General features: G+C 48.7%; 1 protein-coding gene across 4 annotated transcripts; it reads right to left on the bottom strand.

Moving 5' to 3' along the window:
* Window positions 1-22: 22 nt before the first annotated feature.
* Window positions 23-16,691, bottom strand: NPR2 (natriuretic peptide receptor 2). 4 transcript variants are annotated; one of them, XM_058302063.2, is made up of 22 exons: window positions 15,303-16,691; window positions 14,291-14,496; window positions 9,324-9,437; window positions 8,898-9,033; window positions 8,598-8,692; window positions 8,239-8,371; window positions 7,921-8,005; window positions 7,307-7,436; window positions 7,070-7,144; window positions 6,802-6,879; window positions 6,476-6,580; window positions 6,279-6,350; window positions 4,423-4,582; window positions 4,083-4,238; window positions 3,836-4,004; window positions 3,532-3,678; window positions 2,913-3,036; window positions 2,656-2,724; window positions 1,009-1,183; window positions 838-936; window positions 473-564; window positions 23-352 (listed from the first exon to the last, which is right to left on the bottom strand). In XM_058302063.2, exons 1-22 carry the CDS (start codon window positions 15,967-15,969, stop codon window positions 287-289), a joined length of 3,153 nt encoding a protein of 1,050 aa, XP_058158046.1. In that variant the 5' UTR covers window positions 15,970-16,691; the 3' UTR covers window positions 23-286. The 4 variants fall into 4 exon arrangements, with proteins under 4 accessions (XP_058158046.1, XP_058158048.1, XP_058158049.1 ...); XM_058302065.2 differs by having other exon boundaries at window positions 7,307-7,427; XM_058302066.2 differs by lacking the exon at window positions 7,070-7,144.
* Between the last annotated feature and the right edge of the window lie 281 nt (window positions 16,692-16,972).

Below are 16,972 nucleotides of genomic sequence, written 5' to 3'. Positions count from 1 at the left end.
ACCCCAGACTGTGATGCCATGATTGTTTTGTTGTTTTATATTTGGCCAAAATATTCTGGTTTAGATACAGATATTTACAGAAGATAGGGAGGGAGGGGGCCAGGCCACAGAGGGGCAGGTATATATACAAAGCTGAGCTGCAAAGGGCAACAACTTCCTTAAAGGTAGAAGTTTTTGTGCACATTGGTTTCCACCTCATATAACAATGTCCATTTCTGGTATGTGGAGAGATGGTGGCCACTGCCCACCTAGGTACCAGCAATAGGAATCTGACTTGGGAAGAAGTTTACAGGAGTCCAGCAGGTCCTTTCCGCTCGCCTAGGAGCCAGTAAGTTCGCATTTTTCCTTTTCCCTGAAAGTGGAAAAGTAGAGATAATTCAGACTCTTTTGTGTTAGCTCCTTTATCTCCCCCTCTTCCCCTGTAACTCCCATAATCACTTTCCATTACTCCCTCCCCATGGCCTGCCATCACCTTCATTTCCACATCCCCCCGAAGCTCTAGCTGGAAGCATCCTAGCTCATCCAAGGCATCCTTGGTGGTAGAGGAGACATGGATCTTCAGGGCTGGGGAGGGATGGGGGCAGGTAGTGGAAAGAAGAGTGAAAGAAAAGGCAACAGAAACATTGGTGGTATTGGTGGGAGCTTTACCCAACCAATCACCTCTCAGGAGGCTCTCAATCTCCCCAAAGCACATTCACAGGAACTAAAATACCCACTCCCAACCAAGGACAGGGGCAGTTAGGAACTGTGTTGTCCCAAGTTGAGAGATCTGGAGGGACTCTGAAAACAAAAGAGCAAGACTGAGGCTGAGACTGGAGTTGAGGGCTCATGTCTCACCTTGACCATTGGACTCCATTCGAGAAGCAGTATTTACCGTGTCTCCAAAAAGACAATAGCGGGGCATCTTCAGGCCAACAACCCCAGCACAGACTGGCCCTATTGGAAACAACTAGGTTGGGAGAGCTTGGGAAGGGTGTGGACTAGTGCCGGAGGGAGAGTCAGCCTTACCAGTATGGACCCCTATGCGTAGCCTCAGCTGGTCATGGGGTCGGTGGCGGATGCGGAAGGAAGAAACTGCATCCAGTAATGCTAGGGCCATCCGAGCAATTTCCGGGGCATGACGTTGACCATTTCGGCCCGGGAGGCCAGATACCACCATGTAGGCATCTCCAATTGTCTCCACCTGATTGGAAGGGGGATTAAGAGGTCAGTGGGAATGGGAAAAAGTAGAAGGAGAAAAGGTGGATACCAGTATGAGTCATCCTGACAGCCTGGGAGGCCAGAATATGGACTGGAAAATAAGTGCCATGATTCTGAGAGTCTAGGGGAAAGGGGGACTTCAGAGGGATTTTTAAATTCTCCGGCCCCATCCCAGTCCCGGTGAATACTCAGCAAACACTTCTTGAATGAGGGAATGCCCAGTCTGCAACAGGACATGGACAAATAAGCTCTCTTATCAGGACACAGGAAGCAAGAAAACAGGGCTAAATTAAAGAGCACAGAATGCTGGCAAGAAGGTAAAGCAGGCCCCATGAAATGGTTCTCAGACAGCTCACACTGTGAAAGGGGAAAAAAGCAGGCCCTTGATTTTGTTTACTGTAGCTATGTAAGAAAACATCCTTGTTTTTAGGAAATACACTGAAGTATGTAAAGATAAAGGGCTACTATGTCTGAAACTTAACTCTCAAATAGTTCAGAAAATAATTAGATAGATATAGACAGATGATAGGTTGTTTTTTTTTAATAAAGCGAATGGGAAGCAGTTGGGTACCCACTACTACACGAGAGGTCCTGGGTTCAGTTCCCAGTGCCTCCTGAAAAAAAGGAAAAGGAAAAGGAAATGAGCAGACAGAGAGCACACAGTACACAATGAACAGACACAGAGAGCAGACAGTGAGCACAAACAATGAGGGGGGGATTAAATAAAATTAATCTTAAATAAAGCAAATGAAGAAAATATAAACAATTGGTGAATCCAGGTAAAGAGGTCATGGGAGTTCTTTGTTACAGTAATAGCGGAGATGGTAAAGTAAGCCCAAAGGGAGGGGAAAGGAAAGGATATTTATCTGCCATGTGCACAATGTTAGGCACTTTTCATACTACAAACCAACTATTCCCAATTTATAGATAAAATAACTTGAGGCTCAGGGAGAGTCTGTTATTTGCCCAAGGCCTCACAGTTAGTGACAAAACCAGTATTCAGAACCAGATCATTTTTACTCCAAAGCACAATGAAGTCTACCCTCTGCCAACTCAATAACTTCACCAAAAACTCTATACCAGTTTTTTTTTCATAACCTGCCCCTCACCCCCAACAAATCTTTCTGTACCCACATCTTGTCTGACTCTTCCATATCTGAAGGGAATGGAGAAAGAGGTATAATGGAAAGGCTGTATTTACACCCCTAGGCAAAGATGTGGCAGATAGGGGCTAAAGCTTGGGTAATGATGTTTCTGATCAGGGAAGCCTAAGTGTTCACCAGAAATCAGACTGAAATGTACAGTTGTAGTGCAAGCACAACATTTATCTACAAAGAGCACTAGGATGCCAGAGATCCAGGGGAGAAAACCCACTCTGAAGTGGGGAAGGCTTGTGTGGTATAGGGAAACAGGTTTTTGAAGAGGTCTCAGTAGAAGCATAGCCCCAGCTCTCACCTTGTAGACGTCAAAGTTGTCAATTATGGCATCAAAGCAGGTATACAGGTCATTAAGAAGTGTCACCACCTGACAGGGATGGGAAAGCAGAGGCCCTGAGACTTGTGCTCAACTTTCTAAGGTTTCTCAACCCACAAGCCATAACAAGTGTGGGAACTCCAGAACAAACATCCTCCCTATTATCAAGGACCCCTATGCACCAATGAAACTCCCCCAGGTCCCTATCCCACTCCCCACCTCTCACCCATGGCTCTCACCTGCATGGGGGTGCTCTCTGCCGACAAGGCTGTGAAGCCAACTATGTCACTGAAGTAGATGGTGACACTGTCAAAGGCCTCAGCCTGTACAGTCTCTCCCCGTTTTAGCTGCTCTGCCACTGAACTAGGAAGCAAGGGAGAAGTCGGAGCCTCACTCAGCGAAAGAGGATGGGAGGTGGAGAGAGAAGAAAGGGGTATATGGCTGGAGCAGGAATGAGCTCTAACATGAAAGCTAAACTTTGTGGAGGAGAAGGAAGGTGTCTGGGAAGACATTATGGTCTTGGGCAAGATAAGCTGCATAAGTGGTGGAGGTTGGGCAGGGATCCCTGGAGGATGGGGGCTAAGTGTTTCAAGTTAGAACTGTCTTACATATACTTGCTGGAACAAGGGCATGGTACAGCAGTGTCCTAAGGAGGAAGGGATAGGAAGACAGAAAGAAGGCAGCAAAGCTTATTTGGAGACAGAATAAGCCCATAGCCAAAAAGGCTCATTGTGGCAATATATAATTTTAAAAATAGTTTTCTACAGGCTGGGAAGTGAGTTCTCAGGAAGTCAATAAGGCAGAACCCAGCAGAGCTGAATTCCAAAGGAAAACTCAGAAAGGGGTCAAAGGTCTCACTGGGGTAGAATCTGGTAGAGCAGAGCCTCAGCCTTGCGTTTCTCCTCCAGGTAAGCTTGTGTGCGTTCCTCCACCAGTTTCTCCAGATTATTGGCATACTGCTCCATGCGCAGCAAGAGATTGTCCAGTATGCTGGTGCCACCCTCTCTGGGGGGAAGGCCAGGATATGGTACCTGCTCCACAATTCCCAGAACTCCCAGGACCTTCTCCCCCAACACACCTGGTCCCACCAGCCCCACCTCATCCTCCCAGACTGATGAGGCTTCTATCCCTGAGGAGCCCCTGTCCCTTGGTGCCCTCTCACTTGTTAAAGCGGCGAATGAAGCCCTTAATCTGTCCAAAGTCTGGCCGCTCGGCTGGGTCTTGGGCCCAACATCGCTCCATCAGTAAAACTAGCTCTTCATTCAGTTGGGTCCGGTCAATGCTTGGCCGGAAATAGGGCCGCTGGCCATTTCGGACCTTCTGGACAATCTCTGAGGGTAATAAAGTGTTTGGATGAAAAACAGGGCCCTTCAGGTAAAAGAGATTGTGGGTAGTGGACTGACTCTCACCTTTGGGGCTGAGGTCCAAGCCCTCTAGGTAGAAAGGACCACTACGAAGTGCTATCTCCTGTAAGATGATCCCAAAGCTATAGACATCAGCCTTCTGCATGCCTGTGGTTGGCAAGGAGTTCCCACTGAGCACTTCGGGGGCAGTCCACAGTTTCTCTGAAAAGAAGGAACAGTCTGATCAAGTCTCTAAAATAGGGCTCCCCCCTGCCCAACCAGGCTCATTTCCATAATATTCCCCCATGATACCATCACCCCATATCCCTCTCCCACCCTCCCTAGATGGAGATGATCAGGACCAGAGAAACAGTATAAAAAGTGGGCAGTGGGGGAAGGGCCTCACTGGCATAGAGAGCGTGGCTGTCATCAGGCTCAGCAGTTGATCGGAAACTGGCCAGGCCATAGTCTGTGATTTTGAGCACAAAGCGACTATCCACCACACAGTTGGAGGACTTGAGACTCCCATGGGATGCAATAATGCTATTGTGGAGAAAGGCCATGCCCTGCAGGATACAGATCAAGTCATGGGATTGGATTATATCAGATTGGGATACCCGCCTCTACAGCATGAGAGTTAGCTGGCTGTCTAAGGAGTTTGGGACTATAAGAACAATCTGATTTTAGAAAGCATCCTTTGCATAGTTTCTACCCAAGGAAGCATGCAGAATAGTAGTCATCCCTCTTTGGTACCATAAGCAGTGCATAGGCACCCAGGCACTAGGAGAAATACTTAGGAGGAGGGAGAAGGGCAGCTATCAGTTACTACCCTGGAAAGGGCAGTCAATCTTCTGGGTAGTAAAGGCAAGAGAACTGTGCAGGTGAACTCCAAGAATGACATACCACCCATGGTGGCCTCAAATGCATAGAAACTATGGAAAAATGTGGCTTGAGACCTAGATGTCAAGAATAGTCAGATACACCAAAGAAGAAGAACCGTTGTAAACACTAATGCATAACCATGTGTTGGCAGGCAAGTCAGGGTGGAAGAGGAATATGATCACCTAGAGGGGATGCTGGGCCAGAGAAAAAGTGGAGAAAATAGGATATAAGAAAAATGGACAGAAGAAGGAGATAGCTACCAAACCAATGCAGAAACCTGGAACTTCTAGCCCTACAGGCCAGAGAAGAAAGAATCTTTGCCTATGAGAGACTATACGTCAGGTCCCAAGAGGGCAGAGTGGTGAACTACCCAAGTCAGTTCAGGTGGGACAGAAAAAGGATAGAGCACTCTATAACTCCAAATATCTCTGTCTAAGTGAACCTAAGCAATTCATAACTCCAGTCTCAGTGAACTCTTCATTTTTATGCAGTAAACCTTTGATATCAACGAAATCTTTGGGAATCTCCAAATGTGTGAACACATAAATGATTAGGTTTTGAGCTTTGTTCTAAATCACTTTTCCATCAAATCATTTCTCTGTCAAGCGTCATTTTTTCTTATATCATTACACCCTTTACCTAATATTTTCTCTCATTCAATGGCAAACTTTCACCCGCAAAATATATATATATTTTTTTTAATAACTACATGAGAATTAGGCAGAGAAACCAAAGCTAGCTTCAGGTGGTGATGTGAGGTAATCCATTAGGCTTATTCCTTGGCTATCACTTGCTTCTAAATATCTGTCCAACTCATGCAAGTTTCAAATTTATACCTTAGCAAATTCATGGACCTCTGGGTCACTTGAAACCTAGTATATTATATCAGAAGATACTAAAGGTTTGGTATAATTTTCCTAGCTTTCTCTTAGTTTTACTAGTAAATGTTCTTTTTTTTTTTTCAGTTTTTCTAAACAAAAGAGCAGGCATACCAAATAGTAGTCAGAAAGGAAAATGATGAGAGGAAAAACAGGATATAAATATGTTTGGATACCCTACTCATCTTTTCTCTGTCAAGGAGTTTTAATACATGTTCCTGGAGGTGAAAGACATGATGGAGAGAGCTCTGAGATATCTAGAGCAGGGAAACAAAGATTCTTTACAGGTGTAGGACTTCCTGTGAGAGATAAAAAATCCTTACCCCCAATTACAAACTCCAATCCATTTGTTTACCCATTATTATTCAATGATAGGAATAAGAGGAAATGGAGAGAATGGGATTTTGAGAGGATTCAGTGGAGAGAAACATTAAGCAAAGATGGAAAAAATGGAGGCATTTTAAAGTGGATGAGCTCTCAAGAAGAAATAGGGAGGACTCACCTTAACAAGGTCATTAATAAGTGAATAACGAAACATCCAGTCCAAGTTGATGCTGTCATTTTCCAAAATATCCTGGTAAATGACATGGAATAGAGAACATGACTGTCCTGGTCCCACTAGCTCTCACCTGGCACAGAGTCAATGTAACTTTGGGCCTATCCCCCACCCCGCCATAGTCTCCTCCATCAATCCCTCACTTGTAAGCTCCCACGAGGACAATACTCAGTGACGATGCAAATGTTGGGGGGGTCTATGCAGGCACCAATGAAGCGAGTGAGATGGTTGAATTGAACATCTCTCATCTAGCAGAAAAACATAATGGAAAGAAAAAGAGATAGGAGGGATCTAAAAATTACATACAAAAACCTACCACTACATGAGAGGCCCTTTCTCTCAGTTGTACCTTCAACTTAAAATCATTTATAAATAAGCCTTCAAGGCAATTTTCATATTCCAAATTCTTCCCCTTTTTCTTTCCCATGCCTATCTACCCCTTGTCCTCAGCCCATGCTCTGTTACCTACATGTTTGAGTTCAAACAGAACCTGTCGGGTCAGTTCAATGCGCTTCTTATTCACATGTTTGATGGCGACAACATTTCCCTGATGGTGGGAGTGAAGGTGGAAAAATAAAATTAATATCAGACGGAGTTTCTAGATGCTAGGAATACTGGAGAACTGTGGGGGCATCCAGGAGCTCTGCTGGGCACAGAAGAGGGTGATGGGGGACAGAGGTTCATGGGATGAGGCAGGATGAAATGGTGGGGACCAGAACAAGCAGATGACTGTTCACCTTGAAGTGACCGGTGTTGGCAAAGATCTGGTATTTCCCATGGGCTGTCATGAGCGAGCCGTAACTGGATCCCCGCTGGGGCCAAGGGCAACATGGAGGCGGAAGGATGAAAGGAACATTAGATGATGGTGGCAGTGCGGGAGCTATCATTACAGGCCAAATTGCTGGGGAAGGCCCAGGGTAAGAAAGGACAGGAACTCAGAGGGAGACAGAGGGACAGCTGAGACAGGGGCTCACCAGTGACAACGTGAGGCGACTGCCTGCCCCTTTATGATAACGTTCTGAATTGCCAAATTGCAGTTCTTCCCAGCGAATGCGCCACAACATGCTAGCCAGCTCCTTCTCCAGCATGAGTTTTCTGTAAGGACTGCACACCTCAGTTGACTGGCAAGCCCAAAGCTGCCACCCCACAGGCCAACATTGGGGTTGCAGGGGCTTCTCTGCAGCTCCTGAAGCTGCAATGGTTACATCTGAGAGAGAGGACTAATGGTAAAGATGTACTTTCTACATATCTGATGCATCCCTATGCTCATTTACAAACACAGAGGTTGATGGTAAATGTTCCTTCTTAAAATAGAAACATCCATGGAAAATTCACCTTCAACCTCAGCCCCACTCAAAATCACTAGTGGTATAACCAATCTGGAACTAAAAGCTGAAAAACAACACCTTGGCCAAAAGACAACTAGGAGAAAGGCAGAAAGGATAATGCTGTTAGAGCTAAGAGACAACCGCCAAACTAAGAGAACTGCTACTCCATATCCCAGGCTATAGGGGCCACTTGACCTCAACCAGAAGGCTGTGTGGCAACGGGGAGGGGAGGAAGTAAGTCAGTGCAGCCCAGAACTCACCGGAAAATGAGGAAGCTGGAAACACCAAACATGATGAAGGTGATTCCGGTGCCCAGAGCCACAATTGCTAGAGTCGAAAGTGGAGCTGAAGGGGAGAGGGAGACCCTGAGAAAGACTGCATGGAGTTGTAAGAATGGGAAGGGTGGTGATGCTTAGGATGCAGGGAACAGACAGATTTCTTAGAGGAAAAAACTAAGGAGGGAGGGATATAGAAGTAACAGGTAAAAATATAGTAAGGGTGGGGTATTAGCGAGGGTGGAGACAAAGAATGGAAAGTAAAGGGAGGAATGATTGCACCCAGTCCCTGCACACACCCACTTTTATCACAGGATGGGTCGTCCAGGTCAAAGGCACAGGGGGGATTGTCCAAGGGGGGGGCCCCCTTCACCCAGGGAATAGGCCGTCCTGTCCACCAAATCTGCTTCTCGGCTCCTGAGTAGTGGGCTGCAGGCTGTGAGGAAGGAGAGAACTAGGCCCACAGGCCTGCTCACACCAACCTTCTCCCCAGACCCAGCTATTTTGCTGCTTTTCTCCCCAGCCTACCACCCACCCAGGATGCAGCTCCAGCAGAGAAGATAAGTCCCTGCCTCTAGTGCTTTTGATCCTGCCCACATTGAACCCTTGGAAGCTGGCTTTCGCAAAGCCCACACTCCCTTTCCTGCCTCCTCCCCCATCACCTGAAAGTCCCCAGAATCCAGGTCTCCCATGGCCCACAGGACAAAATCAGTCTCCCGGTCATTGTTCTTGTCCATAACAACCAGTCCAGTTACACCTAAGATAGAAAAGAGTACCCCTTTCTTTGAGATCTACCCTAGACCTCTCTCCTTTCCCCTTCATCCCTCGAATTATCTCATTCAGCCCCTTACCCACCTCCCTTCTTGATATATGTCTACCTCCTCCATGATGTCTGACCCCTACTAACTCGCCCTCCTGAGCCTGAGATCAGCCTCCAGCCTCCACCTGACCCTCTTCATTACCATGGTATCTTCGTCCCTGCATCTTCTCCACAATTCGGAGTCCATCTTCCCGGGTACCTCCTTCCTGTAATGTCTCGTTCAGGACTTCAGCATATAGTAGGATCCCATCGTAGAAGCACCCAGCAATGAGGTTCATCTGGGGATGGCAAATTTCAGCAGTGCTCTCCAAATATCCTGAGAAGCTCTTTCCCCAGATCCCTTTCCCATCCCTGGAGTTTCCTTCTATCACTTCTCTCTTCTGGTTTGTTTCTTCCCTCCTCTCACTCCTAAGGTGCCATCCCTACCTAACTGGTCCCTAGGAAAGAAGGAGATCTCCTGGATGGAAGGGGACAGTCCCCAAACTGGGGCTTGATGCTTGCTTGGGGTGAGGAACCCTTTCTTCCTCAAAGCCTGGCGTGACTCTCGGGAAGAGAGAGATTGACTTACCAGGGAGGGGGCCAGCTCCACACCAAAATCTTCTCGGGCTCTCATCAGCAGACGATGCTGGAATTCCTGATATTCAGGATTTGGGGGTTCTCGGTATGTGATCACCAATACTGTCTGTACCAATGGCACACGAGGGAGAGTAAGCAGGATTCAAGATGGACATTAGAAGAGGAAAGGAGGCAGGATGGGGAAACTTGAGATTAAGAAATACACGAGTGAGTCTGAAGGCTGAAAAGATACTTTGCTGAACTGTGTGTGCGTGCACATGCACAATACATCTGAGGAGAGGGAATGGCACTCCTCCATGAAAGACCAGTAAGGTTGGTTTTGAGAATGTGGAAGCTGGAAAACAAGTGAAGTCAAAGGCATCCCTAAATCCCAGCCCATTATTTTCCTGAACCCCCTTCCACCAGCCAGGCTTTCCTGGCAGGCCACCACGGCTCTCACAGCTCTCACAGCCCTTCTGTCCCATCTTCACAGGGCACCTGTTCACAGGCAATACTGATCAACAAACCCTCTCTAAGGTGTTAGCTGCTGTTGATGTTATCAGTAAAATATTTGTATTTTCATTTAGGCCACTTGAACACAGTGCCTCAGCCCAGTGAATTTAAGAGATTTCAGGCCCTATGACCACTGAGGAAAATACTCTGAGACCACGATTCCATCTGTGAAAAGCTCTGAGTTTGTTCATTTAACTTGTGTGGATCACCTAGCAAAAGCAGCACTGCACTACAATCTTGAGTGGTCCTACAAGTCACTAAGTAACGGGCATGCGTCACAGAGACAGTCACACGCCCACACACATTTCTTAATAAATCACACATGTGGCCTCAGCCAAGCACACATCTTCCTAGCTCACAGGTCAGTGTGTCTCTCTCACCAAAGTATCCTGCTTGGCTCTCAAAACCCTCACACATTTTCCCTGGCTTGGTTGATGGACTAGCAGCCTCTGCCTCTGTGTGTCCTTCTAGCCCACACAGTCTCTGAAACCAGCCTCTGCTTGGAAAGGAAACTGGCTTCATAATGTCAGGGAAAAACTTCATTTAATACATTTTGTGAATTGTGACTTTATGAAATGATAGATTAAAATCTCACCATTTTACCAGTTTTGTGAATTCCTATCATAGAAAGTACATGTAGACCATAGAAATACTAGACATATCATATGTGATCTACTATATATCAGTTCATTCCTGGCAGGAAATAATGACATCATTTTCTAATATGCATTCATTATACTAGACTGAAGTTTAATTCAAGATGTAATTAAGCTTACAGGAGCATTTGGTTGCTTGATTACATACTTCTAACACTCTCCCACTCTCAGGCAAAATTAAAAGGCAGGGGTGGGGGAACTAAGGGTCAGAAGGGGTTCATTCAATAATGCCTGTTCTGAAAAATAAAAGAAAAATAGAAGGGTAGGACATGGTTGACAAACTATAAAAATTCAGTAAGAAAACTAGAAAAAATAAGGCTTAACACAATTTATATTTCAATAAAGTCTGATGATAATACTTTTTTTTAAACACTAAGTAATTCTCTAGGTTTGTTTGCTAGACTAGCAATCTTAAACTTTTTGGTCTCAGGATCCCTTTATAATTTAAAAAGTTATTGAGGATCCCAAAGAGCTTTTGTTTACATGGATTATACCTATTGATATTTACCATATTAGAAATGAAAACTGATGGGTTTTAAAACACAGCAGTACACAAGTACACCTTCCACAGCTACCAGAGCAATGGTGTCATCACATGTCATGTGGCCTCTGGAGAACTCTACTGTACAATCATGGAAGAACGAGAGTGACAAAAGTAAATAATATCTTAGTGGTATTTTTTAAATAGTTTTAATCTCGTGGTTCCCCCTAAAGGGATTTCAAGGACCTCGGCCCCCAGGATCTCAAGACCACACTTTGCCACACTCTGTTTTGCTGTGTTTACCAACAACTAAAATTAAAAAAAAAAACCTCCAGAGTTTCTGTGCTTACTCAGGAGCTAAAGAGAAGGTGGTAAAGGTCTCGTTTCAAGGCTGGATCCCTTGTGAATTAAAAAAAAACACAAGTAAAAGCTGCCAAAAATGGGTTTCCTAGTGGGTGGCCAGCCGGGAAGCCAGACCTAGGACAAGTGCAGGAACCGCCTGACAGCTCACCCCCACTGAGCCCAGCTCCCGGCGCCTGGAGGCGCGGTCAACAGTGGCTGAAATTGACCAAGAATACTCTCTGGATCCTTACACAGCCCTTGTTTAGTACTCAACTTCAATTCTGGCTGCCAGTGTTCCCTTCCAGTAATGGATCCCCTGCTGGTCATCTCCGTTGTGACCTCTGTCTGGGTTTCTGACCCTCCAGTCCTCAATCACCCAGCCTGGACCTCTGTACCTACTTATCCTTCTCTATCCTGCTTGATCATCTTGGTTCACAGTGCCTGCCAGCTCTATTCCCATCTAGGTAAATTCCCCAACATACCTCTTAATTCAGTTCAACAAATATGTATGAAACACCTACTACATGCTAGGCACATGGAATACAAGGATGAACATGATTGTTGTCCTCAAGCAGCTTATGGCTTAATCAGAGAGAAAAGTCTTATAAACAGACTTAATTTGAGAGCCCTCTCCACCAATACTTCGTGTCCAGTGTGAGCTGGGACCTTTTCCTTGAGCCTGATGGCCTCCTGGAAAATCTCTAGGCATCTGCGTCAAGGCCTCCTGCCTCTATTGCCACCTTCTCCAGGCTGGCCTGGTCTGGGACCCCAGTGGGGCAGGTACTCCTGAGGGGAGGCAACCACCCAACTTCCTTCACCCCTGCTCTGAGTCAGCACTGGAAAAGGATGACAGTACATTTGCCAGAGGGCATCTCATCACCCCCTTTCCCCCATCCCAAAGCCTTGGATTTCCCTCCAGCAGATTCTTGCCTTCCTATTTCCCCCTCTCGTGTTGTAGCAAAATCTCCCTCTTTATTTTTTGGTCTGAATAATACCTAAAGTGAGTGGAGAACTGCAAGTTAATTAATAGAACTGACTTAACTAACCAGATCCCTCCTTCCCCTATTCCAAGTACTAGGGACTCTTGGCTGGCAGGAATTCTCATACAAGAAAGACTAGTTCCTTCCCCCAAAAGAATACAACCTCAAGGGCTGTGGAATCCTCCCACCTGGGAGGATCACAGAGACTTCCTTGACCACACCAGCTAAAGGACAATGCCCTTGTTATTTTCTTATACCACTCTACTCTCTCCATTTTAGTAAGTTCTATGATGGACAGAGTTAAGCACAAGCATAGGAAACTCGGCCCAACCTAGGTATTCTCAGGTAAACCTGAGATTGTTTCCTAGAAGGGAAAATAACTGATCTGAGTCTTATGGAATTATGCAAGCATAATCCAGTTTGTTTTAGGCAAAAATTATAGCATAAACAAAACCTGTCCTGCCACTGCCCATGTTCAAGTGTGACAGTCACAGACCCATACTTAGGCATGCAAACAGATACGTCATTCACAGACACACACCAGTCAGTCACAACCAAATATATAATCACAGTCACATAAAACCTTACTCATTGGAGAAGAATGGCCACCCAGGTCCAGGCCGTATACACATCCATTAGAATCAAAGGATCTTAGAATTGAAAAGACCTTAAGGTCTTCCCATAAGCCACTTCAAATCCTTTTTGAAAAAGGAAGGATATGGATAAATAAATAAGAAACATTTAGGTACATAAGTTAGTGAAAAATTGGTGGGAGGATCAGGGAAAGCTTCATGAGTATGATTTGGGGAAGTAGAGATCTGGTGTGAGAGAAATAAGAGCATTCAGACAAAAAGGACAAAGAACACGAAGGCATGGGGAGAGGAAGGCCCCAGGGGTTAGGGGATTTGAGAGAGGTCTAGTTGGCTGAAGTACTCAGGTGAGTGGCACTAGGAAGTAAGACTGAATACATGAGTCAGGACCAGGCTTTAGAAAGTCTTAAATGCCATCATAAGGATGCAGCACTTTATTCTGTAGGAAATAAGTCCTTAAATATTTTGAATAGAGGAGTGAAATGAGTAGTCATGTCAATTTTCCCTACAAATTCTTTCCAAAATCCATTTCTTTCCATTCCTACTATCATTACTGTAATTCAAGCCTATATCACCTCACTCCTTTCCAAGTTTTTACCATTGGTCCTCCTGTCGCCTCATCTAATCCAACCTGAATTCTGTCACTATAATTATCTTTACCAAAAAACTGCAAGGATCCCAAATTAAGTACAAGTGCTTAATTTTAGGTTCAGAGCTCCCCTTAATCTGATTATAGCTTGACATTATTTCCTGTATCAGCTTCAAATGAACACTTCTTTTTTGTCAAGTCAGTATCTTCTTGGTGCCCCTAACAGGTCCATTCCTATCTTTTCCTCTTTGCTCAGGCCGCCTGGATGCCCTCTCCCACTCCCACACCATGAATATGACATCTGTCTTTAAAGTCACAGTAGAATTCCACTTCTTTTATAAAGCCTTCCCTAAACCCACCCCACACTGACTCTTCCTCCTCCAAACCACCGAAGTCCTTAGTGCCTGTCCCAGAACACCTAATCATCCTTTCTTGTATTTTTATTTAACTGTGCCACAGTTATGCCTCGTCTCTCCAGAAAGGTGGAAGCCCTCCCCAGGGCTGGGACTACATCTTTTTCTGAACGTTCTCTCCCACAGGAGAACTTATTACAGGCATTTAGGAAAGTCAGTGTTTGGGATCTTGGGAGATAGCCAGTCAGTCTTGAAAGTTACGTTTAAAGAGTCGCAAAGATGGGAAAGACAGGAAGAATGATACTAGACTTGGAAAGCCTCTGTTCATGTCCCTGCTGGAGCTCAGAATTCCTGTCCTTTTCCTAGGATGTAAAGTGCGGGGGTTGGGGGGAGTGCGGGGCCGTCTTGTGAGAGACAGAAAATGACCAGGGAAGCACCTCTTCCCCCTCCACTGTCAGGTTCGGCTCAAATGATACCTGAAAGGCCTCTCTGAGAGCCTGGGCCTGCTCCCGGGTGCGATTGTCCTGCCAGGGCCGGCCTGCAGAGCGCGTGGGGCCCGCTCGGAGACTCTCGCCAAAGACATCCAGGTAAAAGAAGACATAATCCCCATTGGTCAGGTTCTCTCTCTGTGCCTGAAGCAGGATCTCATGCAGCATCTCCAGAGGGCCACAGATATACACAACTGGAAGCAGGTACATGACAGAGGAGCACCCTGAGAAAGTACCCAGGTCCCCCAAATGGCCCCCCTCTCTGGATCATCTGCATTTCTTTCTTTAGCAGGAAAGGGAGCAGCACTCTAGCCTATCAACCATCCAGCAGATGCTCCCCATCCCTCCCCCTGAGATCTATATCCTAAGTACCCCCAGGCCAGATGGACCATCTGGCAGGTCAGAGCCTGACTCCAGACCCAGGAGGAAGGGAGCCATCACCCTCAAGCCCCTCCTTATCCCAGAGTCCCCCTCACCCCGCCCCCTCAACCCCATCTGTCCCTAGGCTCAAAGGCTTAGAATTTCTGCTCAGAATTTCTCCTTGTGAGTTTTACCTGTCTTTCCCAACCAAATCTGCTCAGCCCCCAAGCCCAGTTGTGGAGTCCTCACAACTTCTGTGCCACCAAGGGGCCCTGGTACCCAGGGTGGGAAGTCTCTGCTCACAGACAGGCGCACACTTCAGAGTGGTCATGAACCCCACTCACTACTCCAGGGCACTCACACTGCTCCCCAAACTCACCATTCCCCAAACCCCACATTCTCTCCTGATAAAAGCTTCGCCCCGCCTCTCTCATTCCTCGTTTACATCTGCCTACGACATCACAGGCTCCCCTCAGAATGCCTGAGCCCTCTCCCAGGGGCTCTGTCCACATGTGCTTCTCCATCCCAACCACCATCCACAGCTCCTCAAGGTCTGTCTCCATCCACAGTCCCCGAGCAGAGCTCCAGGGCATACAGCGCCCCCCTCCCCTGACCCTCAGAGAGCCCGGGCCACACTCACTGCGCCCGTTGGCCCGGATGAAGTGGGTGGCCTGCTCAGGGCCCCCTGGCTCACGGGCATACACCTGGTGCTGCACACTGAGGTTGCTGCCCTGCAGGGCCTCAAAGACGCCCTCGATGGTGAAGTAGTGAGGCCGGTCGTCTGTGCGAGCATCCAGATACAGCAAGGCAGCCCGGGCCGTCCAATTGAAGTGCCCGTGTAATGTCACTACAAACTCACCCAGCTTGGGAGCAGAGGGGCCAGTGCGCACCAGGGTACGATAATGCTCATTCTTAGCCGCAAAACCAGAGGCCACAGCACCCGCAGTCAGCAGGGGAAGATGCCAATGTGAGGCAAAGCGGGCCACCGAGGCAGCGGGGTACACGCAACCAGGGCCCAGCAGCAGGTCAGGGTCATGGTACAGCTTGAGGTCCACAGCGCGCAGTGGTGCCAGGTACTCAGAGCAGGCGCCATCTAGTTCGGAGCTGACGAACCGCAGGTCCACGGGCAGTGCCCGGCCCAGCGTCTCCACCGCTAGTGCCACAGCAGGACCCACTCGGGGCCAGGCCCAGGCATAGCTCAGGTTGTGTTCCGGCAGCACCACCGCCAGCGTCAGGTTCCGCACCCCAGGAGGACGCACCCCACCTGCCAGGGCTGCCACCACCAGCAGGAGTGAGGGCAGTGCCATGGGGATAAAGCAGCAGCCCCGACCCCCCCAGCACCTGGGGCCGCTCTGGCCTACCAGGGAGGCGCAGGCACCACCCAGCCTGGAACCCGGGAAGGCGAGCCGGCGGGGGAAGTAAGGATGAGCCAAGTTCCTGGGGAGACAGAATGTGCCGGGGTCTGCGGGGGGGGGCGGGGGGGAGGAGATGGGCGGGAGCCTTGGGCGTGGGTAAGGAGCGGCTCTAGCAGCCTAGGGCACACTGAGGACAAGGAGTAGGATAGCAGGAGAAGGAAGGGACCAAGGGGGCTTGCGGCTGGGATGGGAACAGTGAGCGGCGAAGTGGCCTGATGAATCTAGAGCTGAGAAGGAAAAGGGGAGACTGGGATGGGGTGGGGGTGGGGGCAGGCTGGCACAAAGAAACGGCCCGGGGGGACCTCACAGCCGAAGGGGGTAGGAGGGCAGGGAGCTGCGAAAAACAGGACCAAGGGGCTACGGTGGGAGGGTGCCCGCGCGGCGGAAGGGCTGGGACCATGGGCAGGCAGGGAGCGAAGCGCGGCCTGGGCCGGAGGGGAGGGAAAGGCAGGGGCAGATCTCCCCGGGAAGGCTTCTCCCGAAGCTCCCGCTAGGACTAACGGGCCCCGGGCGCCAGTCCCATCCGGAGCCGCGGCGGCCCCGCCCGTGTCCCCGTTCCTCTGCGCTCCGCTTCTCCCGGGCCCGGGCTGCCGGCGCCGCCGGCGCTTCCTCCCGCCCCCCGCCGGGGCCCCGTGCGCGCCGCTCGTCCGGGTCAGGTCGCCGCGGCCCGGCCCGTCTCCGCTCGCTGCGCCGGCGGCGGCGGCCGAGTGCGACTCCCCGGGCAGGCCGCCTGCCCCCGCCCCCGCCCGGCGCCCGCCCCCGCCCCCGCCCCCGCGGCCCCTCCTCCTCCCCTCCCGGCCCCACCCTCCGGCGCCTGCTGTCTCCCCCCGCCCCCCACCCGGGCGCCGGGGACCTCCCGGCTCTCAACGCCCCTCCCCAGTGGAAACCCGGCGCC

The sequence above is a fragment of the Dasypus novemcinctus genome, chromosome 8 (genome assembly GCF_030445035.2).
Source record: "Dasypus novemcinctus isolate mDasNov1 chromosome 8, mDasNov1.1.hap2, whole genome shotgun sequence".
NCBI lineage: Eukaryota > Metazoa > Chordata > Mammalia > Cingulata > Dasypodidae > Dasypus > Dasypus novemcinctus.
This window is presented reverse-complemented; position numbering and strand designations above follow the sequence as displayed.